Here is a 27,399-nt window from a genome sequence, read left to right as displayed (position 1 = left end):
TCTTAGTCCTGTTTTGAAGCTTTGCCTGTTTGATGGTTCGTCGGAGAGCATAGCGAGATTTCCTATAAGCTTCTGGTTTAGAGTCCCGCTCCTTGAAAGCAGCAGCTCTAGTCTTTAGCTCAGTGTGGATGTTGCCTTTAATCCATGGCTTCTGGTTGGGGTATGTACGTAAGGTCACTGTGGGGATGACGTCATTGACACATTTATTGATGAAGCCAATGACTGATGTGGTGTACTCCTCAATGCCATCGGAAGAATCCTGGAACATATTCCAGTCTGTGATAGCAAAACAGTCCTGTAGTTTAGCATCTGCTTTCACTGACCACTTTTTTTTATTGATCTAGTCACTGGTGCTTCCTGCTTTAATTTTTGCTTGTAAGCAGGAATCTGGAGGATAGAATTATGGTCAAATTTGCCAAAAGGAGGGAGAGGGAGAACTTTGTATGTGTCTCTTTGTGAGGACTATAGGTGGTTCAGAGTTCTTTTTCCTCTGGTTGCACATTTAACATGCTGATAGAAATTTGGCAAAACGGATTTTAGTTTCCCTGCATTAAAGTCCCCAGCCACTAGGAGCGCCGCCTCTGGGTGAGCATTTTCTTGTTTGCTTATGGCAGAATACAGCTCATTCAATGCTGTCTTAGCCTCTGGCTGTGGTGGCATGTAAACAGCTATGAACAATACAGATGAAAACTCTCTCTGTAGGTAATGTGGTCTACAGCTTATCTTGAGATACTCTCCTTCTGGTGAGCAATAGCTCGATACTTCCTTAGATATCGTGCACCAGCTGTTGTTTACAAAAATACATAGCCCGCCACCCCTTGTCTTACCAGACACCGCTGTTCTATCCTGCCGGTACAGTGTATAACCAGCCAAATGTATGTTGATAGTGTCGTTGTTCAGCCACGATTCCGTGAAGCATAAGATGTTACAGTTTTCAATGTCCCGTTCGCAGTTTAATCTTCCGCGTTGGTCGTCGAGTTTATTCACCAAAGATTGCACGTTTGCTAGCAGAATGGAGGGAAGTGGGGGTTTATTCTATTTATTATTTATTTATTTATTATTTAGTTGATTATATTTATTTATCATTTAGTTTATTATATTTATTTATTTATTATTTATTTATTATTTAGTTGATTATATTTATTTATCATTTAGTTTATTATATTTATTTATTTATTATTTAGTTTATTATATATTTTTTATTTATTTATTATTTAGTTTGTTATTTTTATTTATTTATTTATTATTTAGTTTATTATATTTATTTATTATTTATTTATTTATTATTTAGTTGATTATATTTAGTTATTATTTAGTTTATTATATTTATTTATTTATTATTTAGTTTATTATATATTTTTTATTTATTTATTATTTAGTTTGTTATTTTTATTTATTTATTTATTATTTAGTTTATTATATTTATTTATTTATTATTTAGTTTATTATATATTTTTTATTTATTTATTATTTAGTTTATTATATTTATTTATTTATTTATTATTTAGTTTATTATATTTATTTATTTATTATTTAGTTTATTATATATTTTTTATTTATTTATTATTTAGTTTGTTATTTTTATTTATTTATTTATTATTTAGTTTGTTATTTTTATTTATTTATTATTTAGTTTATTATATTTATTTTTTTATTTATTATTTAGTTTGTTATTTTTATGTATTTATTTATTATTTAGTTTACTGTATTTATGTATTTATTATTTAGTTTATTATTTTTATTTATTTATTATTTAGTTTATTATATTTATTTATTTATTATTTAGTTTATTATATTTATGTATTTATTTATTATTTAGTTTATTATTTTTATTTATTATTTAGTTTATTATTTTTATTTATTATTTAGTTTATTATATTTATTTATTTATTATTTAGTTTATTATATTTATTCGATCGTCTACGAATTCTCAGAAGGCAGCCCGCCCTTCGACCCCTGTGTCTCCGCCTCCTCTTCATGCAGATCACGGGGATCGGGGCCTGTTCTCAAGGGAGGGGTTTATCCTTCTCTTCTGGCTCGTCAGAGTGGTGAAAGGGAAAAAGGATTCTGCCAGTCCGTGGTGAGTAATCACAGTCCTGATGTCTGGAAGTTATTTTCAGTCATAAGAGACGGTAGTGGCAACATTATGTACAAAATAAGTAAAAAAAGACGGTGTGTGTGTGTGCGTGTGTGTGTGTGTGTGTGTGTGTGTTGTGCATGTTTTCCTGCCTTATTCAGACCAGAATGTCCTGACAAGGTCGGAAAACAAGAACAATTTTGAAAAGTCTGGACTTTTTTTCATGTCCTGAATTAATTAAAATGCTATTTTTATCTTAATAGTTAGTTTTAGGCTTTGGGGTTGAGGCTAGGTGTTGGGTTAGGAGTTACGGTTAGGGGGTTAGGGACTGTGTGTGTGTGTGTGTGTGTGTGTGTGTGTGTGTGTGTGTGTGTGTGTGTGTGTGTGTGTGTGTGTGTGTGTGTGTGTGTGTGTGTGTGTGTGTGTGTGTGTGTGTGTGTGTGTGTGTGTGTGTGTGTAATTGCAGTGCTGTGTAATTGCAGTAATTGCAGTGTTGCAGTGCTGAGTACTCTCATCAACTCTGGGTTGCCAAGGTAACAGATGTACAGTCTGACTGTGTCACGTTAGTGCATCTCTGCTAGTGAGAGAGAGAAGGAAGACTTGTTCAGCCCAGGTCAGATTTAGAACTCTGTTTAGAACTACCTCTATCTCTCCCTCTATCTCTATCTCTATCTATCTCCCCTTTATCTCTATCTCATCCTCTCCCTCTATCTCTCCCTCTATCTCCCCTCTATCTCTATCTCCCCCTCTATCTCTATCTATCTCCCCTTTATCTCTATCTCATCCTCTCCCTCTATCTCTATCTCCATCTATCTCTATCTCATCCTCTCCTCCTACCTCTATCTCCCTCTATCCCCCCTCTATCTCCCCCTCTACCTCTATCTCCCTCGATCCCTCCCTCTATATCCCCCTCTATCTCTATCTCCCCCTCTACCTCTATCTCCCTCTACCCCCCCATCTCCCCCTCTATCTCTATCTCCCTCTATCCCCCCCTCTATATCCCCCTCCATCTCTATCTCCCTCTCTCCATTTTGCTCTCCCTCTATCTCCATCGCCCCCTCTATCTCTATCTCTCCCTCTATCTCTATTTATCCCTCTCTCTATATCCCCCTCTATCTCCATCTCCATCTATCTCCCTCAATCTCTATCGCTATCTCTCCCTCTATCTCTATCTCTACCTCTATCTCCATCTATCTCCCTCTATATCAATCTCTCCATCTATCTCTCCCTCTGTCTCTATCTCTCCCTCTATCTCTCCCTCTATCTCTCTCTCTATCTCTATCTCTCCCTCTATCTCTCCCTCTCCCTCTATCTCTCACTCTATCTCTCCCTCTATCTCCCTCTATCTCCCTCACAATATTGAATTGTGTTTGGTTGTCAACGCAGCCAGATATGAACATTTAAAGGAAATGTATCTCCTACTTGGATAGTTCCATCTGAGACACTGGGTTCATCCCATTCTTTAACTTCTGGTTGGATAGTTCCATCTGAGACACTGGGTTCATCCCATTCTTTAACTTCTGGTTGGATAGTTCCATCTGAACCACTGGCTTCATCCCATTCTTTAACTTCTGGTTGGATAGTTCCATCTGAGACACTGGCTTCATCCCATTCTTTAACTTCTGGTTGGATAGTTCTATCTGAGACACTGGCTTCATCCCATTCTTTAACTTCTGGTTGAGCTGGAGGCAGGTTATTATGCTATTTATTCTATTTCAAAAGTGATATTGAATTGTTTTTTGTTTCCAACGCAACCAAATATCGAAATTTAAAGGAGATGCTTCTTCTGTTTGGATAGCTCCATGTGCTGAATCTGGCTTTAATTCCAGTTTAGATAGCTCCATCTGTGCTGAGACTGGCTTTAATTCCAGTTTAGATAGCTCCATCTGTGCTGAATCTGGCTTTAATTCCAGTTTAGATAGCTCCATCTGTGCTGAGACTGGCTTTAATTCCAGTTTAGATAGCTCCATCTGTGCTGAATCTGGCTTTAATTCCAGTTTAGATAGCTCCATCTGTGTTGAGACTAGTTTAATTCAGTTTAGATAGCTCCATCTGTGCTGAATCTGGCTTTAATTCCAGTTTAGATAGCTCCATCTGTGCTGAATCTGGCTTTAATTCCAGTTTAGATAGCTCCATCTGTGCTGAGACTGGCTTTAATTCCAGTTTAGATAGCTCCATCTGTGCTGAATCTGGCTTTAATTCCAGTTTAGATAGCTCCATCTGTGCTGAATCTGGCTTTAATTCCAGTTTAGATAGCTCCATTTGTGCTGAGTCTGGCTTTAATTCCAGTTTGGATAGCTCCATCTGTGCTGAATCTGGCTTTAATTCCAGTTTAGATAGCTCCATTTGTGCTGAGTCTGGCTTTAATTCCAGTTTGGATAGCTCCATCTGTGCTGAATCTGGCTTTAATTCCAGTTTAGATAGCTCCATCTGTGCTGAATCTGGCTTTAATTCCAGTTTAGATAGCTCCATCTGTGCTGAGACTGGCTTTAATTCCAGTTTAGATAGCTCCATCTGTGCTGAATCTGGCTTTAATTCCAGTTTAGATAGCTCCATCTGTGCTGAGACTGGCTTTAATTCCAGTTTAGATAGCTCCATCTGTGCTGAATCTGGCTTTAATTCCAGTTTAGATAGCTCCATCTGTGCTGAGACTGGCTTTAATTCCAGTTTAGATAGCTCCATCTGTGCTGAGACTGGCTTTAATTCCAGTTTAGATAGCTCCATCTGTGCTGAATCTGGCTTTAATTCCAGTTTAGATAGCTCCATTTGTGCTGAGTCTGGCTTTAATTCCAGTTTGGATAGCTCCATCTATGCTGAATCTGGCTTTAATTCCAGTTTAGATAGCTCCATCTGTGCTGAATCTGGCTTTAATTCCAGTTTAGATAGCTCCATCTGTGCTGAATCTGGCTTTAATTCCAGTTTAGATAGCTCCATCTGTGCTGAATCTGGCTTTAATTCCAGTTTAGATAGCTCCATCTGTGCTGAGTCTGGCTTTAATTCCAGCTTGGATAACTCCATCTGTGCTGAGTCTGGCTTTAATTCCAGTTTGGATAACTCCATCTGTGCTGAATCTGGCTTTAATTCCAGTTTGGATAACTCCATCTGTGCTGAATCTGGCTTTAATTCCAGTTTGGATAGCTCCATCTGTGCTGAGTCTGGCTTTAATTCCAGTTTGGATAACTCCATCTGTGCTGAGTCTGGCTTTAATTCCAGTTTAGATAGCTCCATCTGTGCTGAGACTGGCTTTAATTCTAGTTGGTCAACTAATTAATAATTGATATTGATTGGATTCACGTTTCCATGTCAACCAAAAAAAATAGAAGGACTGAATCAAATCAGACTTGAAATGCTCTTTAAATACAGTTTGATTTGATTGAATCCTATTTCTAAATGTAATCTTGTTCCTAAACACATCTTGAAACCCTGGGTCAATATGTTTTGTCTAGTTTCAGATGAACCCTGGACTGAACCTGAAACAACAGCTGTTGATGACTTCCCTAATGCTGTACAGGCCTAAATAGCTTCATAGATGTGATTGATAAGAGTACGGAGCCTCATAGATGCTGTGTGACTGATACAGTAAGGAGCCTTGTAGATGCTGTGTGATAGATACAGTAAGGAGCCTCGTAGATGCTGTGTGATAGATACAGAAAGGAGCCTCGTAGACGCTGTGTGATAGATACAGTAAGGAGCCTCGTAGATGCTGTGTGATAGATACAGTAAGGAGCCTCGTAGATGCTGTGTGATAGATACAGTAAGGAGCCTTGTAGATGCTGTGTGATAGATACAGTAAGGAGCCTCGTAGATGCTGTGTGATAGATACAGTAAGGAGCCTTGTAGATGCTGTGTGATAGATACAGTAAGGAGCCTCGTAGATGCTGTGTGATTGATACAGTAAGGAGCCTTGTAGATGCTGTGTGATTGATAAGAGTACGGAGCCTCGTAGATGCTGTGTGATAGATACAGTAAGGAGCCTCGTAGATGCTGTGTGATTGATACAGTAAGGAGCCTCGTAGATGCTGTGTGATTGATACAGTAAGGAGCCTCGTAGATGCTGTGTGATAGATACAGTAAGGAGCCTCGTAGATGCTGTGTGATTGATACAGTAAGGAGCCTCGTAGATGCTATGTGATTGATACAGTAAGGAGCCTCGTAGATGCTGTGTGATTGATACAGTAAGGAGCCTCGTAGATGCTGTGTGATAGATACAGAAAGGAGCCTCGTAGATGCTGTGTGATAGATACAGTAAGGAGCCTCGTAGATGCTGTGTGATAGATACAGTAAGGAGCCTCGTAGATGCTGTGTGATTGATACAGTAAGGAGCCTCGTAGATGCTGTGTGATTGATACAGTCCGGTTTACATTCCATTTGCTCTGTTGAACTACACCTTAGAATAACTTTGATAACAACAGTGAATCTATCAAGTGGAGATGTCTCAGCAATCATTCTCACGTTAACACATTGGTAATTGTCAGTGACGCACATCCCAGCTAAGAAAGGCTGGGTTTGGATAAACCCCTGGATGGGAGACTGAATGGCTGTAGATAGATGATCTCTGCAGTAGGAGGCGCTGTCCAGCCTCTTGTTTAAATAATATCTTATAGTGGATATTACTTTGTAGATTTGACATTGTTTTAAAGGCACAAATTCAACATATTTTATACTAGGTTTGTCTATGTTGAAAAGTGGTTAACATGATGACCTAGCAGTTAAGAGCGTTAGGCCCGTATTTTATCTTTATTTAACTAGGCAAGTCAGTTAAGAAAAAAATATTATTTACAATGACGGCCTAGGAAACAGTGGGTTAACTGCCTTGTTCAGGGGCAGAACGACGGATGTTTACCTTGTCAGCTCGGGGGATTCAATCTAGCAACCTGTCGGTTACTAGTCCAACGCTCTAACCACGAGGCTACCTGCCGCCCAGAAAGGTCACTGTTTCGAATCCCCAAGCCGACTAGGTGAAAAATCTGTCGATGTGCCCTTGAGCAAGGCGCTTAACCCTAATTTTCCATGTAAGTCTCTGGATAAGAGAATCAGCTAAATGACTCACTACTGTATGTCTCTTTGTATAAGAGAGTCTGTTAAATGACTCCCTACTGTAAGTCTCTCTGGATAAGAGACTCTGCTAAATGATTCACTACTGTAAGTCTCTATGGATGAGAGTCTGCTAAATGACTCACTACTACTGTAAGTCTCTGGATAAGAGAATCAGCTAAATGACTCACTACTGTAAGTCTCTCTGGATAAGAGAATCAGCTAAATGACTCACTACTGTAAGTCTCTGGATAAGAGAATCAGCTAAATGACTCACTACTGTAAGTCTCTGGATAAGAGAATCAGCTAAATGACTCACTACTTTAAGTCGCTCTGGATAAGAGAATCTGCTAAATGACTCAATTGTAATCCTGTAGTGAAATATTACCCACATAACAACAGTTTGAATTGATTACTTCTTTCAAATCCAAATCCACATGATTCCATGTCACAACACGTTGACAAATGACACTAGAACATTGTTGATTTAAACAGTTTGTGGTCAGTGGGAGATCTCTATTATCTCAACTTTTCTTAACCTCTTACAACTATGGTGGCGCTATTTCATTTTTGGAAGAAAAACGTTCCCGTTTTAAACAAGATATTTTGTCACAAAAAGATGCTCGACTATGCATATAATTGCTACTGTTCGAAAGAAAACACTCTGACGTGTCCAGAAATACAAATATATTCTCTGTGCGTGCCCTTTAACGTGAGCTTCAGGCAAAACCAAGATGACTTGGCATCCAGGAAATGACAAGGATTTTTGAGGCTCTGTCTTTCATGATCTCCTTATATGGCTGTGAACGCAAGAGGAATGAGTCTGCCCTTTCTGTCGTTTCCCCAAGGTGTCTGCAGCATTGTGACGTATTTGTAGGCAGATCATTGGAAGATTGACCATAAGAGACCACATTTACCACGTGTCCGCCCGGTGTCCTGCGCCGAAATTGGTGCGCAAAAAAGTCACCTGCCAGTATTTTTCCATGGGGCACAGAGAGAGAAGCAAGCTTCCACGAACTGCATGTCAATGAAGAGATATGTGAAAAAACACCTTGAGGATTGATTCCAAACAACGTTTGCCATGTTTCGGCCGATATTATGCAGTTAATCTGGAAAAAGTTTCACGTTGTAGGTGACTGCATTTTCGGTTCGTTTCGGTAGCCAGGCGCAATGTAGAAAATGGAACGATTTCTCCTACACACAGACGCTTTCAGGAAACACTGCGCATCTGGTATGTGGCTGGGAGTCTCCTCATTGAAAACATCAGAAGCTCTTCAAAGGTAAATGATTTTATTTATTTGGTTATCTGGTTTTTGTGAAAATGTTGCGTGCTAAATGCTACTCAAAATGCTAAGCTAGCTTTGCATACTCTTACACAAATTAGTCAATTTCTATGGTTCAAAAGCATATTTTGAAAATGACAGTGTTGTTAAGAAAAGGCAGACGCATTATTTTCATTTTATTTGAGATTTTCAGAAATCGTTAACGTTGCGTTATGCTAATGAGCCTGAGGCTTTAGTCCCGGATCCGGTATGGGGAGTTTCAAGAGTTAACATGGACACCGTCAAAGAATGATTCGGGAATGTCCACACTGTCCCGCCCCTTCTCAACATCAAGCCTCCTGATTGGCTGAGTGGACGCGAGGAGCAGCTTCCCGCCCAGTAAACTCACCTCTGATTGCAGAGCTGACAGGCGAAGCAGTCCAGGTGATAGACATTCTCTTTAGCTCTCATCACCATCTCAAAGGCTGGGATCAGCTTACTGCAGGCCGCACAGTTCCCTGTTACCCCAAACAACCTGCGGAGGAGACAGGAGGAACGCACTGTTAGAACAGGAGAGAACAGACTTCCCGTAGACACCTAGCATGATAGAGATAGATAGAGACCCAGGAGGACAGACGTCCTGTAGACACCTAGCATGATAGAGATAGACCCAGGAGAGAACAGACCTCCTGTAGACACCTAGCATGATAGAGATAGAGCCCCAGGAGAGAACAGACCTCCTGTAGACACCTAGCATGATAGAGATAGATAGAGACCCAGGAGTGAACAGACCTCCTGTAGACACCTAGCATGATAGAGATAGATAGAGACCCAAGAAAGAACAGACCTCCTGTAGACACCTAGCATGATAGAGATAGATAGAGACCCAGGAGGACAGACCTCCTGTAGACACCTAGCATGATAGAGATAGAGACCCAGGTGGAGAAGAGACCTCCTGTAGACACATAGCATGATAGAGATAGATAGAGACCCAGGAGTGAACAGACCTCCTGTAGACACCTAGCATGATAGAGATAGATAGAGAACCAGGAGAGAACAGACCTCCTGTAGACACCTAGCATGATAGAGATAGATAGAGACCCAGGAGTGAACAGACCTCCTGTAGACACCTAGCATGATAGAGATAGATAGAGACCCAGGTGGAGAAGAGACCTCCTGTAGACACATAGCATGATAGAGATAGATAGAGACCCAGGAGAGAACAGACCTCCTGTAGACACCTAGCATGATAGAGATAGAGACCCAGGTGGAGAAGAGACCTCCTGTAGACACCTAGCATGATAGATATAGATAGAGACCCAGGAGAGAATCACTAGCAGGGAAACTATCGGCTCATGAAATCATAGAAAACAATAATCTATTGGAAGAACAACAAACTTCTTTAGGCACTTAGTTCCGGCTTGTTCACATGATCAAACCGCATGTCTCTCTGGTCTGTCGGTAAGAGAACCTGATAACTACATGTCTCTCTCTCTGGTCTGTCGGTAAGAGAACCTGATAACTACATGTCTCTCTGGTCTGTCGGTAAGAGAACCTGATAACTACATGTCTCTCTGGTCTGTCGGTAAGAGAACCTGATAACTACATGTCTCTTTCTCTGGTCTGTCGGTAAGAGAACCTGATAACTACATGTCTCTCTCTCTGGTCTGTCGGTAAGAGAACCTGATAACTACATGTCTCTCTCTCTGGTCTGTCGGTAAGAGAACCTGATAACTACATGTCTCTCTCTCTGGTCTGTCGGTAAGAGAACCTGATAACTACATGTCTCTCTCTCTGGTCTGTCGGTAAGAGAACCTGATAACTACATGTCTCTCTGGTCTGTCGGTAAGAGAACCTGATAACTACATGTCTCTCTCTCTGGTCTGTCGGTAAGAGATCCTGATAACTACATGTCTCTCTGGTCTGTCGGTAAGAGAACCTGATAACTACATGTCTCTCTCTCTGGTCTGTCGGTAAGAGAACCTGATAACTACATGTCTCTCTCTCTGGTCTGTCGGTAAGAGAAGCTGATAACTACATGTCTCTCTGGTCTGTCGGTAAGAGAACCTGATCTAATGAATGATCAGAGAACAGCACATGGATACAGCAGGGTTGGTTTTTAACCTTTAAATAGTCCCAAATGGCACCCTAATGCACTATAGGCTCTGGAAAAATTTAGTGTACAGGGAATAGGGAACCATTTCAAAAGCACACACTGTTATATACTGAAAATAAAACACAGCTAGATTGTTGTCCCGGTGAATATCTATTGAGTGACACAGGTCTACCATCAACACAGCCCTACAGAATGCCAGGTCTACCATCAACACAGCCCTACAGAATGTCAGGTCTACCATCAACACGGCCCTACAGAATGACACAGGTCTACCATCAACACAGCCCTACAGAATGACACAGGTCTACCATCAACACAGCCCTACGGAATGACAGGTCTAGCATCAACACAGCCCTACAGAATGACACAGGTCTACCATCAACACAGCCCTACAGAATGTCAGGTCTACCATCAACACAGCCCTACAGAGTGACAGGTCTACCATCAGGTCTACCATCAACACAGCCCTACAGAGTGACACAGGTCTACCATCAACACAGCCCTACAGAATGACACAGGTCTACCATCAACACAGCCCTACAGAATGACACAGGTCTACCATCAACACGGCCCTACAGAATGACACAGGTCTACCATCAACACAGCCCTACAGAATGACAGGTCTACCATCAACACAGACCTACAGAATGACACAGGTCTACCATCAACACAGCCCTACAGAGTGACACAGGTCTACCATCAACACAGCCCTACAGAATGACACAGGTCTACCATCAACACAGCCCTACAGAATGACACAGGTCTACCATCAACACAGCCCTACAGAATGACACAGGTCTACCATCAACACAGCCCTACAGAGTGACACAGGTCTACCATCAACACAGCCCTACAGAATGACACAGGTCTACCATCAACACAGCCCTACAGAATGACACAGGTCTACCATCAACACAGCCCTACAGAATGACACAGGTCTAGCATCAACACAGCCCTACAGAATGACACAGGTCTAGCATCAACACAGCCCTACAGAAGGACAGGTCTACCATCAACACAGCCCTACAGAGTGACACAGGTCTAGCATCAACACAGCCCTACAGAATGACACAGGTCTTTCCATCAACACAGCCATACAGAATGACCCAGGTCTACCATCAACACAGCCCTACAGAGTGACAGGTCTACCATCAACACAGCCCTACAGAATGACACAGGTCTACCATCAACACAGCCCTACAGAGTGACACAGGTCTACCATAAAAACAGCCCTACAGAGTGACACAGGTCTACCATCAACACAGCCCTACAGAGTGACACAGGTCTACCATCAACACAGCCCTACAGAGTGACACAGGTCTACCATCAACACAGCCCTACAGAGTGACAGGTCTACCATCAACACAGCCCTACAGAGTGACACAGGTCTACCATCAACACAGCCCTACAGAAAGACAGGTCTACCATCAACACAGCCCTACAGAATGACACAGGTCTACCATCAACACAGCCCTACAGAGTGACACAGGTCTAGCATCAACACAGCCCTACAGAGTGACACAGGTCTAGCATCAACACAGCCCTACAGAATGACACAGGTCTACCATCAACACAGCCCTACAGAGTGACAGGTCTACCATCAACACAGCCCTACAGAGTGACACAGGTCTACCATCAACACAGCCCTACAGAGTGACACAGGTCTACCATCAACACAGCCCTACAGAATGACACAGGTCTAGCATCAACACAGCCCTACAGAGGGACACAGGTCTACCATCAACACAGCCCTACAGAGTGACAGGTCTACCATCAACACAGCCCTACAGAGTGACACAGGTCTACCATCAACACAGCCCTACAGAAAGACAGGTCTACCATCAACACAGCCCTACAGAATGACACAGGTCTACCATCAACACAGCCCTACAGAGTGACAGGTCTACCATCAACACAGCCCTACAGAATGACACAGGTCTAGCATCAACACAGCCCTACAGAGTGACACAGGTCTAGCATCAACACAGCCCTACAGAGTGACAGGTCTACCATCAACACAGCCCTACAGAGTGACACAGGTCTACCATCAACACAGCCCTACAGAGTGACACAGGTCTACCATCAACACAGCCCTACAGAGTGACACAGGTCTACCATCAACACAGCCCTACAGAGTGACACAGGTCTACCATCAACACAGCCCTACAGAGTGACACAGGTCTACCATCAACACAGCCCTACAGAATGACACAGGTCTACCATCAACACAGCCCTACAGAATGACACAGGTCTACCATCAACACAGCCCTACAGAATGACACAGGTCTACCATCAACACAGCCCTACAGAGTGACAGGTCTACCATCAACACAGCCCTACAGAGTGACACAGGTCTACCATCAACACAGCTCTACAGAATGACACAGGTCTACCATCAACACAGCCCTACAGAGTGACACAGGTCTAGCATCAACACAGTCCTACAGAGTGACACAGGTCTACCATCAACACAGCCCTACAGAGTGACACAGGTCTACCATCAACACAGCCCTACAGAAAGACAGGTCTACCATCAACACAGACCTACAGAAGGACAGGTCTACCATCAACACAGCCCTACAGAGTGACACAGGTCTACCATCAACACAGCCCTACAGAGTGACAGGTCTACCATCAACACAGCCCTACAGAGTGACACAGGTCTACCATCAACACAGCCCTACAGAGTGACACAGGTCTACCATCAACACAGCCCTACAGAGTGACACAGGTCTACCATCAACACAGCCCTACAGAATGACACAGGTCTAGCATCAACACAGACCTACAGAGTGACACAGGTCTACCATCAACACAGCCCTACAGAGTGACACAGGTCTACCATCAACACAGCCCTACAGAGTGACACAGGTCTACCATCAACACAGCCCTACAGAGGGACACAGGTCTACCATCAACACAGCCCTACAGAATGACACAGGTCTACCATCAACACAGCCCTACAGAGTGACAGGTCTACCATCAACACAGCCCTACAGAATGACACAGGTCTACCATCAACACAGCCCTACAGAATGACACAGGTCTACCATCAACACAGCCCTACAGAATGACACAGGTCTACCATCAACACAGCCCTACAGAATGACACAGGTCTACCATCAACACAGCCCTACAGAATGACACAGGTCTACCATCAACACAGCCCTACAGAGTAACACAGGTCTACCATCAACACAGCCCTACAGAATGACACAGGTCTAGCATCAACACAGACCTACAGAGTGACACCGATACAGGGGGAGGTATAGAGACAAGACATTGGACCGGTACGGGGGAGGTATAGAGACATGACATTGGACCTGTACAGGGGTGGTATAGAGACATGACATTGGACCGGTACAGGGGAGGTATAGAGACATGACATTGGACCTGTACAGGGGGTATAGAGACATGACATTGGACCGGTACAGGGGAGGTATAGAGACATGACATTGGACCTGTACAGGGGGTATAGAGACATGACATTGGACCTGTACAGGGGGTATAGAGACATGACATTGGACCGGTACAGGGGGTATAGAGACATGACATTGGACCGGTACAGGGGTGGTATAAAGACATGACATTGGACCGGTACAGGGGAGGTATAGAGACATGACATTGGACCTGTACAGGGGAGGTATAGAGACATGACATTGGACCGGTGGGGGTATACATGGGGGTATAGAGACATGACATTGGACCTGTACAGGGGGTATAGAGACATGACATTGGACCGGTACAGGGGAGGTATAGAGACATGACATTGGACCGGTACAGGGGGTATAGAGACATGACATTGGACCGCTACAGGGGAGGTATAGAGACATGACATTGGACCGGTACAGGGGAGGTATAGAGACATGACATTGGACCGGTACAGGGGAGGTATAGAGACATGACATTGGACCGCTACAGGGGAGGTATAGAGACATGACATTGGACCGGTACAGGGGAGGTATAGAGACATGACATTGGACCGCTACAGGGGAGGTATAGAGACATGACATTGGACCGCTACAGGGGAGGTATAGAGACATGACATTGGACCGGTACAGGGGAGGTATAGAGACATGACATTGGACCGGTACAGGGGAGGTATAGAGACATGACATTGGACCGGTACAGGGAGGTATAGAGACATGACATTGGACCGCTACAGGGGAGGTATAGAGACATGACATTGGACCGGTACAGGGGAGGTATAGAGACATGACATTGGACCGCTACAGGGGAGGTATAGAGACATGACATTGGACCTGTACAGGGGGGTATAGAGACATGACATTGGACCTGTACAGGGGGGGTATAGAGACATGACATTGGACCTGTACAGGGGGTATAGAGACATGACATTGGACCTGTACAGGGGGTATAGAGACATGACATTGGACCTGTACAGGGGGTATAGAGACATGACATTGGACCTGTACAGGGGGTATAGAGACATGACATTGGACCTGTACAGGGGGTATAGAGACATGACATTGGACCTCTACAGGGGGGTATAAAGACATGACATTGGACCAGTACACACTGAGTATACCAAACATTTGATTTAAAGTGTTCTTAATATTTTGTCCACTCGGTGTAGATTAAAGTGGTAGTTTATCTCACAGATTGTACACTTCAAAAAAAAAAAAATCTTTGAAATCAAGTAAAGATGTGTGTTTTAGCAGGTAAAAAAAGATATATCTCAGTGTAAACGAATATCACTGAACATTTTTTGTGTGGTATACATGGAAACATTTGAGCAATGCATGAACTCAAGACTGATAAATGATGGAAGGTATTGGTGCATAAAAGCAATGTTTTAAAGCCTTTCGTCTGTCGGGTGGAATCAAAACAGTGTTCTGTTTCTCACATCCCCGCTGTGTGTCTGGGATCTTCTCTCCTCTCGGTTTAAGGCGGCCGTGGGCAGACATATTGGAAAATGACTGTCACACTGTTTTGTTTTGAGAAATTACAGACAGAGCCCTTTGGCAATCATAAAGTGTGTGTGTGTGTGCGTGTGCGTGTGCGTGTGTGTGTGTGTGCGTGTGCATGTGTGTGTGTGTGTGTGTGTGTGTGTGTGTCTGTGTGAGTGTGTGTGTGTGCTTGAGTGTATGTGTGAGTTTGTGTGTGTGTGTGTGTGTGCGTGCCTGTGTCCACTCATCACATCCCATAAATTGACCTCCCACATCGATACAATCCCTGTCTCTGTGAGTGTTGAGCAACACACTCAGCACGAGACAAAAAGGTCAATGCAAAACCACAAACATGAAAAAGCCATCAACTAAAGAGTCATAAACTAGAGAGTCATCAACTAAAGAGTCATAAACTAAAGAGTCTTCAACTAAAGAGTCAACTAGAGAGTCATCAACTAAAGAGTCATAAACTAAAGAATCTTCAACTAAAGAGTCATCAACTAAAGAGTCTTCAACTAAAGAGTCTTCAACTAAAGAGTTCAACTAGAGAGTCATCAACTAAAGAGTCTTCAACTAAAGATTCATAAACTAAAGAGTCTTCAACTAAAGAGTCATAAACTAAAGAGTCATCAACTAAAGAGTCTTCAACTAAAGAGTCTTCAACTAGAGAGTTATACACTAAAGAGTCTTCAACTAAAGAGTAATAAACTAAAGAGTCTTCAACTAAAGAGTCTTCAACTAAAAAGTCTTCAACTAGAGAGTCTTCAACTAAAGAGTTATCAACTAAAGAGTCTTCAACTAAAGAGTTATCAACTAAAGAGTCTTCAACTAAAGAGTCATAAACTAAAGAGTCATCAGACAGTCATGTTGACAGTCATGTTTAAAGGCAATGTCTCCATGTTAGAGACTGTAATCACGGTCAATGTCTCCATGTTAGAGGAGACTGTAATCACGGTCAATGTCTCCATGTTAGAGGAGACTGTAATCACGGTCAATGTCTCCATGTTAGAGGAGACTGTAATCACGGTCAATGTCTCCATGTTAGAGGAGACTGTAATCACGGTCAACGTCTCCATGTTAGAGGAGACTGTAATCACGGTCAATGTCTCCATGTTAGAGGAGACTGTAATCACGGTCAATGTCTCCATGTTAGAGGAGACTGTAATCACGGTCAATGTCTCCATGTTAGAGGAGACTGTAATCACGGTCAATGTCTCCATGTTAGAGGAGACTGTAATCACGGTCAATGTCTCCATGTTAGAGGAGACTGTAATCAGGGTCAATGTCTCCATGTTAGAGGAGACTGTAATCACGGTCAATGTCTCCATGTTAGAGGAGACTGTAATCACGGTCAATGTCTCCATGTTAGAGGAGACTGTCTGTAATCAGGGTCAATGTCTCCATGTTAGAGGAGACTGTAATCACGGTCAACGTCTCCATGTTAGAGGAGACTGTAATCACGGTCAATGTCTCCATGTTAGAGGAGACTGTAATCACGGTCAATGTCTCCATGTTAGAGGAGACTGTAATCACGGTCAATGTCTCCATTTTAGAGGAGACTGTAATCACGGTCAATGTCTCCATGTTAGAGGAGACTGTCTGTAATCACGGTCAACGTCTCCATGTTAGAGGAGACTGTAATCACGGTCAACGTCTCCATGTTAGAGGAGACTGTAATCACGGTCAATGTCTCCATGTTAGAGGAGACTGTAATCACGGTCAACGTCTCCATGTTAGAGGAGACTGTAATCACGGTCAACGTCTCCATGTTAGAGGAGACTGTAATCACGGTCAATGTCTCCACATTAGAGGAGACTGTAATCACGGTCAACGTCTCCATGTTAGAGGAGACTGTAATCACGGTCAATGTCTCCACATTAGAGGAGACTGTAGTCACGGTCAATGTCTCCATGTTAGAGGAGACTGTAATCACGGTCAATGTCTCCATATTAGAGGAGACTGTAATCACGGTCAACGTCTCCATGTTAGAGGAGACTGTAATCACGGTCAATGTCTCCATGTTAGAGGAGACTGTAATCACGGTCAATGTCTCCATGTTAGAGGAGACTGTAATCACGGTCAATGTCTCCATGTTAGAGGAGACTGTAATCACGGTCAATGTCTCCATGTTAGAGGAGACTGTAATCACGGTCAACGTCTCCATGTTAGAGGAGACTGTAATCACGGTCAATGTCTCCATGTTAGAGGAGACTGTAATCACGGTCAATGTCTCCATGTTAGAGGAGACTGTAATCAGGGTCAATGTCTCCATGTTAGAGGAGACTGTAATCACGGTCAATGTCTCCATGTTAGAGGAGACTGTAATCACGGTCAATGTCTCCATGTTAGAGGAGACTGTAATCACGGTCAATGTCTCCATGTTAGAGGAGACTGTAATCACGGTCAACGTCTCCATGTTAGAGGAGACTGTATTCACGGTCAATGTCTCCACATTAGAGGAGACTGTAATCACGGTCAATGTCTCCATGTTAGAGGAGACTGTAATCACGGTCAATGTCTCCATGTTAGAGGAGACTGTAATCACGGTCAATGTCTCCATGTTAGAGGAGACTGTAATCACGGTCAATGTCTCCATTTTAGAGGAGACTGTAATCACGGTCAATGTCTCCATGTTAGAGGAGACTGTCTGTAATCACGGTCAACGTCTCCATGTTAGAGGAGACTGTAATCACGGTCAACGTCTCCATGTTAGAGGAGACTGTAATCACGGTCAATGTCTCCATGTTAGAGGAGACTGTAATCACGGTCAACGTCTCCATGTTAGAGGAGACTGTCTGTAATCACGGTCAACGTCTCCATGTTAGAGGAGACTGTAATCACGGTCAATGTCTCCATGTTAGAGGAGACTGTAATCCCGAGGAGACTGTAATCACGGTCAATCTCCATGTTAGAGGAGACTGTAATCACGGTCAATGTCTCCACATTAGAGGAGACTGTAATCACGGTCAATGTCTCCATGTTAGAGGAGACTGTAATCACGGTCAATGTCTCCATGTTAGAGGAGACTGTAATCACGGTCAATGTCTCCATGTTAGAGGAGACTGTAATCACGGTCAATGTCTCCACATTAGAGGAGACTGTAATCACGGTCAATGTCTCCATGTTAGAGGAGACTGTAATCACGGTCAATGTCTCCATGTTAGAGGAGACTGTAATCACGGTCAATGTCTCCATGTTAGAGGAGACTGTAATCAGGGTCAATGTCTCCATGTTAGAGGAGACTGTAATCACGGTCAATGTCTCCATGTTAGAGGAGACTGTAATCACGGTCAACGTCTCCATGTTAGAGGAGACTGTAATCACGGTCAATGTCTCCATGTTAGAGGAGACTGTAATCACGGTCAATGTCTCCATGTTAGAGGTCTCCATGTTAGAGGAGACTGTAATCACGGTCAATGTCTCCATGTTAGAGGAGACTGTAATCACGGTCAATGTCTCCATGTTAGAGGAGACTGTAATCACGGTCAATGTCTCCATGTTAGAGGAGACTGTAATCACGGTCAATGTCTCCATGTTAGAGGAGACTGTAATCACGGTCAATGTCTCCATGTTAGAGGAGACTGTAATCACGGTCAATGTCTCCATGTTAGAGGAGACTGTAATCACGGTCAATGTCTCCATGTTAGAGGAGACTGTAATCACGGTCAATGTCTCCATGTTAGAGGAGACTGTAATCACGGTCAATGTCTCCATGTTAGAGGAGACTGTAATCACGGTCAATGTCTCCATGTTAGAGGAGACTGTAATCACGGTCAATGTCTCCATGTTAGAGGAGACTGTAATCACGGTCAATGTCTCCATGTTAGAGGAGACTGTAATCACGGTCAATGTCTCCATGTTAGAGGAGACTGTAATCACGGTCAATGTCTCCATGTTAGAGGAGACTGTAATCACGGTCAATGTCTCCATGTTAGAGGAGACTGTAATCACGGTCAATGTCTCCATGTTAGAGGAGACAATGTCTCCATGTTAGAGGAGACTGTAATCACGGTCAATGTCTCCATGTTAGAGGAGACTGTAATCACGGTCAATGTCTCCATGTTAGAGGAGACTGTAATCACGGTCAATGTCTCCATGTTAGAGGAGACTGTAATCACGGTCAATGTCTCCATGTTAGAGGAGACTGTAATCACGGTCAATGTCTCCATGTTAGAGGAGACTGTAATCACGGTCAATGTCTCCATGTTAGAGGAGACTGTAATCAGGGTCAATGTCTCCATGTTAGAGGAGACTGTAATCACGGTCAATGTCTCCATGTTAGAGGAGACTGTAATCACGGTCAATGTCTCCATGTTAGAGGAGACTGTAATCACGGTCAATGTCTCCATGTTAGAGGAGACTGTAATCACGGTCAATGTCTCCATGTTAGAGGAGACTGTAATCACGGTCAATGTCTCCATGTTAGAGGAGACTGTAATCACGGTCAATGTCTCCATGTTAGAGGAGACTGTAATCAGGGTCAATGTCTCCATGTTAGAGGAGACTGTAATCACGGTCAATGTCTCCATGTTAGAGGAGACTGTAATCACGGTCAATGTCTCCATGTTAGAGGAGACTGTAATCACGGTCAATGTCTCCATGTTAGAGGAGACTGTAATCACGGTCAATGTCTCCATGTTAGAGGAGACTGTAATCACGGTCAATGTCTCCATGTTAGAGGAGACTGTAATCAATGTCTCCATGTTAGAGGAGACTGTAATCACGGTCAATGTCTCCATGTTAGAGGAGACTGTAATCACGTAATCCTGTCAATGTCTCCATGTTAGAGGAGACTGTAATCACGGTCAATGTCTCCATGTTAGAGGAGACTGTAATCACGTCAATGTCTCCATGTTAGAGGAGACTGTAATCACGGTCAATGTCTCCATGTTAGAGGAGACTGTAATCACGGTCATGTTATGTCTCCTCCATGTTAGAGGAGACTGTAATCACGGTCAATGTCTCCATGTTAGAGGAGACTGTAATCACGGTCAATGTCTCCATGTTAGAGGAGACTGTAATCACGGTCAATGTCTCCATGTTAGAGGAGACTGTAATCACGGTCAATGTCTCCATGTTAGAGGAGACTGTAATCACGGTCAATGTCTCCATGTTAGAGGAGACTGTAATCACGGTCAATGTCTCCATGTTAGAGGAGACTGTAATCACGGTCAATGTCTCCATGTTAGAGGAGACTGTAATCACGGTCAATGTCTCCATGTTAGAGGAGACTGTAATCACGGTCAATGTCTCCATGTTAGAGGAGACTGTAATCACGGTCAATGTCTCCATGTTAGAGGAGACTGTAATCACGGTCAATGTCTCCATGTTAGAGGAGACTGTAATCACGGTCAATGTCTCCATGTTAGAGGAGACTGTAATCACGTCAATGTCTCCATGTTAGAGGAGACTGTAATCTCTCCATGTTAGAGGAGACTGTAATCACGGTCAATGTCTCCATGTTAGAGGAGACTGTAATCACGGTCAATGTCTCCATGTTAGAGGAGACTGTAATCACGGTCAATGTCTCCATGTTAGAGGAGACTGTAATCACGGTCAATGTCTCCATGTTAGAGGAGACTGTAATCACGGTCAATGTCTCCATGTTAGAGGAGACTGTAATCACGGTCAATGTCTCCATGTTAGAGGAGACTGTAATCACGGTCAATGTCTCCATGTTAGAGGAGACTGTAATCACGGTCAATGTCTCCATGTTAGAGGAGACTGTAATCACGGTCAATGTCTCCATGTTAGAGGAGACTGTAATCACGGTCAACGTCTCCATATTAGAGGAGACTGTAATCACGGTCAATGTCTCCATTTTAGAGGAGACTGTAATCACGGTCAATGTCTCCATGTTAGAGGAGACTGTAATCACGGTCAATGTCTCCACGTTAGAGGAGACTGTAATCACGGTCAATGTCTCCATGTTAGAGGAGACTGTAATCACGGTCAATGTCTCCATGTTAGAGGAGACTGTAATCAGGGTCAATGTCTCCATGTTAGAGGAGACTGTAATCACGGTCAATGTCTCCATGTTAGAGGAGACTGTAATCACGGTCAACGTCTCCATGTTAGAGGAGACTGTAATCACGGTCAACGTCTCCATGTTAGAGGAGACTGTAATCACGGTCAATGTCTCCATGTTAGAGGAGACTGTAATCACGGTCAACGTCTCCATGTCAGAAACAAGGTATTGCTACCGCTCTTGTCCATAGCAGAGCATTAGTATACACACAGTCAGTGTGAGGGAAACAGCGCCCCCTCTGTCTCAGTAGGTGTACACCACGTGTCTGATGCTGTCTGACACAAGGTATTGTAAAATGTAAATGTATTGCTACCGCTCTTTTCCATAGCAGAGCATTAGTATACACACAGTCAATGCGAGGGAAACAGCGCCCCCTCTGTCTCAGTAGGTGTACACCACGTATCTGATGCTGTCTGGAACAAAAGAGTATGTAACATGTTGCCGCCGTAGGGTTTGATTGATCGATGCCAGGAAGCATTCGGCTTCCCTTGATATAATTTTTTAAATAAAATAATTAGCCAATCAGTGTTTAGCTGAGCTCAACTGTGGGTTGTCCTAGTGCAGCAAAATACCCCCCCCCCCTACAAGGGAAGCCAGTTTGGATTTGGTTTCACATTAATCAAATCACATCCTGTTTAGCAAAACGTTCTCATTGTCAGAAAAAAACGTGTCTGTTTCTGGTTTGCTTGTGTTGATGTCCTGCAGTAGTTCGCTTGTGTTGATGTCCTGCTGTAGCTAGCTTGTGTTGATGTCCTGCTGTAGCTAGCTTGTGTTGATGTCCTGCTGTAGCTAGCTTGTGTTGATGTCCTGCTGTAGCTAGCTTGTGTCGATGTCCTGCAGCAGTTTGCTTGTGTCGATGTCCTGCAGCAGTTTGCTTGTGTCGATGTCCTGCAGCAGTTTGCTTGTGTCGATGTCCTGCTGTAGCTAGGTTGTGTCGATGTCCTGCAGCAGTTTGCTTGTGTCGATGTCCTGCAGCAGTTTGCTTGTGTCGATGTCCTGCTGTAGCTAGCTTGTGTTGATGTCCTGCAGCAGTTTGCTTGTGTCGATGTCCTGCTGTAGCTAGCTTGTGTTGATGTCCTGCTGTATCTAGCTTGTGTCGATGTCCTGCAGCAGTTTGCTTGTGTCGATGTCCTGCAGCAGTTTGCTTGTGTCGATGTCCTGCTGTAGCTAGCTTGTGTCGATGTCCTGCTGTAGCTAGGTTGTGTCGATGTCCTGCTGTAGCTAGCTTGTGTTGATGTCCTGCTGTAGCTAGCTTGTGTTGATGTCCTGCTGTAGCTAGCTTGTGTTGATGTCCTGCTGTAGCTAGGTTGTGTCGATGTCCTGCAGCAGTTTGCTTGTGTCGATGTCCTGCAGCAGTTTGCTTGTGTCGATGTCCTGCAGCAGTTTGCTTGTGTCGATGTCCTGCTGTAGCTAGGTTGTGTTGATGTCCTGCTGTATCTATCTTGTGTTGATGTCCTGCTGTATCTAGCTTGTGTCGATGTCCTGCAGCAGTTTGCTTGTGTCGATGTCCTGCAGCAGTTTGCTTGTGTCGATGTCCTGCAGCAGTTTGCTTGTGTCGATGTCCTGCTGTAGCTAGCTTGTGTCGATGTCCTGCTGTAGCTAGGTTGTGTCGATGTCCTGCTGTAGCTAGCTTGTGTTGATGTCCTGCTGTAGCTAGCTTGTGTTGATGTCCTGCAGCAGTTTGCTTGTGTCGATGTCCTGCTGTAGCTAGCTTGTGTCGATGTCCTGCTGTAGCTAGGTTGTGTCGATGTCCTGCTGTAGCTAGCTTCTGTTGATGTCCTGCTGTAGCTAGCTTGTGTTGATGTCCTGCTGTAGCTAGCTTGTGTTGATGTCCTGCTGTAGCTAGCTTGTGTTGATGTCCTGCTGTAGCTAGCTTGTGTTGATGTCCTGCAGCAGTTTGCTTGTGTCGATGTCCTGCAGCAGTTTGCTTGTGTCGATGTCCTGCAGCAGTTTGCTTGTGTCGATGTCCTGTAGCAGTTTGCTTGTGTCGATGTCCTGCTGTAGCTAGCTTGTGTTGATGTCCTGCTGTAGCTAGCTTGTGTTGATGTCCTGCTGTAGCTAGCTTGTGTTGATGTCCTGCTGTAGCTAGCTTGTGTTGATGTCCTGCTGTAGCTAGCTTGTGTTAACGTCCTGCTGTAGCTAGCTTGTGTTGATGTCCTGCTGTAGCTAGCTTGTGTTGATGTCCTGCTGTAGCTAGCTTGTGTCGATGTCCTGCTGTAGCTAGCTTGTGTTGATGTCCTGCTGTAGCTAGGTTGTGTTGATGTCCTGCTGTAGCTAGCTTGCTAAATCATCCCCTTCCTAAGCCACGGATGGAGACTTGTGGTTTTGTCTGAATTTCAACGGCGATCCAACCATAAATTCATATATAGTGCCACTGGTCTGAGACGATTGAAGTTTAATATGTAGTCTGATTAGGCTGACGTCAGCTAGCTCGCTAACTTAGCTGGTTCATTGTTGCCGTTGTCTTTTTGTTGTCACGGGCCTCATTGTAAATCACGGTGGTGAACTAACGGGTTTCAGAGCAAACAACCCAATTATTACCATGTAGGTTATAATATGGCACACACACACACACACACACGCACACACGCACACACACACACACACAGGCGCGCACACACACACACACACACACGCACACACACACACACCTCTACTAGGGGGGGGCTTTGGTTTTTACACACACACACACACACACACACACACACACACACACACGCACACACACACACACACACACACACCTATACTAGGGGGGGGCTTTGGTTTTTACACACACACACACACACGCACACGCACACACGCACACGCACACGCACACACACACACACAGCACACACACGCACAAACACCCAGTGCATGGGCCTTAAAGTGTCTGAGTGAGATGGTGTGGGAGCACGTGCCTTTGAATTCATTAGGTGGCGAGGCAGGGAGCCCACCACGCTGTTTCATTTGCCTCCTCCCCGGAGAGCCATTAGCTTCCCTGGTATCAAGCTGCTGGAGCGCACGGAGACGAGTGGCAGGTATGCTCTATCCATCTTCCTCTCCTCTCCTCCCCCTTTCCCTCCCTTCTTCTCCTCCCCGCAGGGTGAGGCTGAGGTACGGTGAGTGGCAGGTATGCTCTATCCATCTTCCTCTCCTCTCCTCCCCCTTTCCCTCCCTTCTTCTCCTCCCCGCAGGGCGAGGCTGAGGTACGGCGAGATGGAAACACAGACTGGTGAATTCTGGGAGGTTTGCAGCGAAAGAAGTCCGTTTTTGCCACATAGCCACAGAGTTGTGGTAGCCAGGACGATGGGGGGCAGGTAGTGTAGTCACCAGTGCATTATGGGTAAATCTCCTGGACGATGGGGGGCAGGTAGTGTAGTCAGCAGTGCATTATGGGTAAATCTCCAGGACAATGGGGGGCAGGTAGTGTAGTCACCAGTGCATTATGGGTAAATCTCCTGGACGATGCGGGGCAGGTAGTGTAGTCAGCAGTGCAGTATGGGTAAATCTCCAACAGTGCATTATGGGTAAATCGCCAGGATGATGGCGGGCAGGTAGTGTAGTCAACGGTGCAGTATGGGTAAATCTCCAGGATGATGGAGGGCAGGTAGTGTAGTCACCAGTGCATTATGGGTAAATCGCCAGGACGATGGAGGGCAGGTAGTGTAGTCAGCAGTGCATTATGGGTAAATCTCCTGGACGATGGGGGGCAGGTAGTGTAGTCACCAGTGCAGTATGGGTAAATCTCCAGGACGATGGGGGGCAGGTAGTGTAGTCAGCAGTGCATTATGGGTAAATCTCCAGGACGATGGGGGGCAGGTAGTGTAGTCACCGGTGCAGTATGGGTAAATCTCCTGGACAATGGGGGGCAGGTAGTGTAGTCACCAGTGCATTATGGGTAAATCGCCAGGACGATGGGGGGCAGGTAGTGTAGTCACCAGTGCATTATGGGTAAACTCCTGGACGATGGGGGCAGGTAGTGTAGTCAGCAGTGCATTATGGGTAAATCTCCTGGACGATGGGGGCAGGTAGTGTAGTCACCAGTGCATTATGGGTAAATCTCCTGGACAATGGGGGCAGGTAGTGTAGTCAGCAGTGCATTATGGGTAAATCTCCTGGACGATGGGGGGCAGGTAGTGTAGTCACCAGTGCATTATGGGTAAATCTCCTGGACGATGGGGGGCAGGTAGTGTAGTCAGCAGTGCATTATGGGTAAATCTCCTGGACGATGGGGGGCAGGTAGTGTAGTCAGCAGTGCAGTATGGGTAAATCTCCACCAGTGCATTATGGGTAAATCGCCAGGACGATGGGGGGCAGGTAGTGTAGTCAGCGGTGCAGTATGGGTAAATCTCCTGGACGATGGAGGGCAGGTAGTGTAGTCACCGGTGCAGTATGGGTAAATCTCCTGGACAATGGGGGGCAGGTAGTGTAGTCACCAGTGCATTATGGGTAAATCTCCTGGATGATGCAGGGCAGGTAGTGTAGTCAGCAGTGCATTAAGGGTAAGGGAGGCATGATGGAGGCGTGTTGGAGGCATGATGGAGGCGTGTTGGAGGCATGATGGAGGTGTGTTGGAGACATGATGGAGGCGTGTTGGAGGCATGATGGAGGCGTGTTGGAGGCATGATGGAGGTGTGTTGGAGACATGATGGAGGCGTGTTGGAGGCATGATGGAGGCGTGTTGGAGGCATGATGGAGGCGTGTTGGAGGCATGATGGAGGTGTGTTGGAGACATGATGGAGGCGTGTTGGAGGCATGATGGAGGCGTGTTGGAGGCATGATGGAGGTAACTATAAAGACTGTTGGGTTTGAGACTGGATGTAAAGTGGTAACAGAAAGTAAGTGAACCCTTTGAAATTACCTGGATTTCTGCATAAATTGGTCATAAAATTTGATAGTCGCAACAATAGACAAACATAGTGTGCATAAACTAATAACACACAAATTATTGTATTTGTCTTGTCTATATTGAATACATCATTTAAACATTCAAAGTGCAGGATGGAAAAAGTATGTGAACCCCCTAGGTTAATGACCTCTCCAAAAGATAATTGGAGTCAGGCGTCAGCTAACCTGGAGTCCAATCAATGAGACGAGATTGGAGATGTTGGTTAGAGCTGCCCTGCAATATAAAAAACACTCACAAAATGTGAGTTTGTTATTCACAAGAAGTATTGCCTGATGTGAACCATCCCTCGAACAAAATAGATCTCAGAAGAGCAAAGATTAAGAATTGTTGACTTGATAAAGCTGGAAAGGGTTACAGAAGTATCTCTAAAAGCCTTGATGTTCATCAGTCCATGGTAAGACACATTGTCTATAAATGGAGAAAGTTCAACACTGTTGCTACTCTCCCTAGGAGTGGTCGTCCTGCAAAGATGACTGCAAGAGGACAGAACAGAATGATCAACGAGGTTAAGAAGAAACCTAGAGTGTCAGCTAAAGACTGGCAGAAATCTCTGGAACATGCTAACATCTCTGTTGACGTGTCTACGATACGTAAAATACTAAACAAGAATGGTGTTCATGGGAGGACACCACGGAAGAAGTCACTGCTGTCCAAAAAAAACATCGCTGCACGTTTGAAGTTCGCAAAAGAAGGCCGGGATGTTCCACAGCGTTTCTGGCAAAATAGTCTGTGGACAGATTAAACTAAAGTTGAGTTGTTTGGAAGGAACACAACATTATGTGTGGAGAAAAAAAGGCACAGCACACCAACATCAAAACCTCATTCCAACTGTAAAGTATGGTGGAGGGAACATCATGGTTTGGTGCTGCTTTGCTGCCTCAGGGCCTGGACAGCTTGCTATCATCGACGGAAAAATTAATTCCAGAGTTTATCAAGACCTTTTACAGGAGAATGTTAGGCTTTCTGTCCAACCAATTGAAGTTCAACAGAAGTTGGGTGATGCAACAGGACAACGACCCAAAACACAGAAGTAAATCAACAATATAATGGCGTCAACAGAAGAAAATATGCCTTTTGG

At 44.3% G+C, this 27,399-nt stretch overlaps 1 protein-coding gene across 1 annotated transcript in view; it reads right to left on the bottom strand.

Moving 5' to 3' along the window:
- Positions 1 to 27,399, bottom strand: part of LOC135535750 (LIM domain only protein 3-like) — a gene marked incomplete at its 5' end in the record, with an annotated part of 148,332 nt that overhangs the window by 27,305 nt on the left and 93,628 nt on the right. Inside the window, one exon of the mRNA XM_064962175.1 lies at positions 8,783 to 8,908. Coding sequence (XP_064818247.1) covers positions 8,783 to 8,908 — 126 coding nt within the window. The remainder of the gene's footprint in view (positions 1 to 8,782; positions 8,909 to 27,399) is intronic.

Source organism: Oncorhynchus masou, unplaced genomic scaffold (genome assembly GCF_036934945.1).
Source record: "Oncorhynchus masou masou isolate Uvic2021 unplaced genomic scaffold, UVic_Omas_1.1 unplaced_scaffold_509, whole genome shotgun sequence".
In the NCBI taxonomy this organism is placed as follows: Eukaryota; Metazoa; Chordata; class Actinopteri; order Salmoniformes; family Salmonidae; genus Oncorhynchus; species Oncorhynchus masou.
This window is presented reverse-complemented; position numbering and strand designations above follow the sequence as displayed.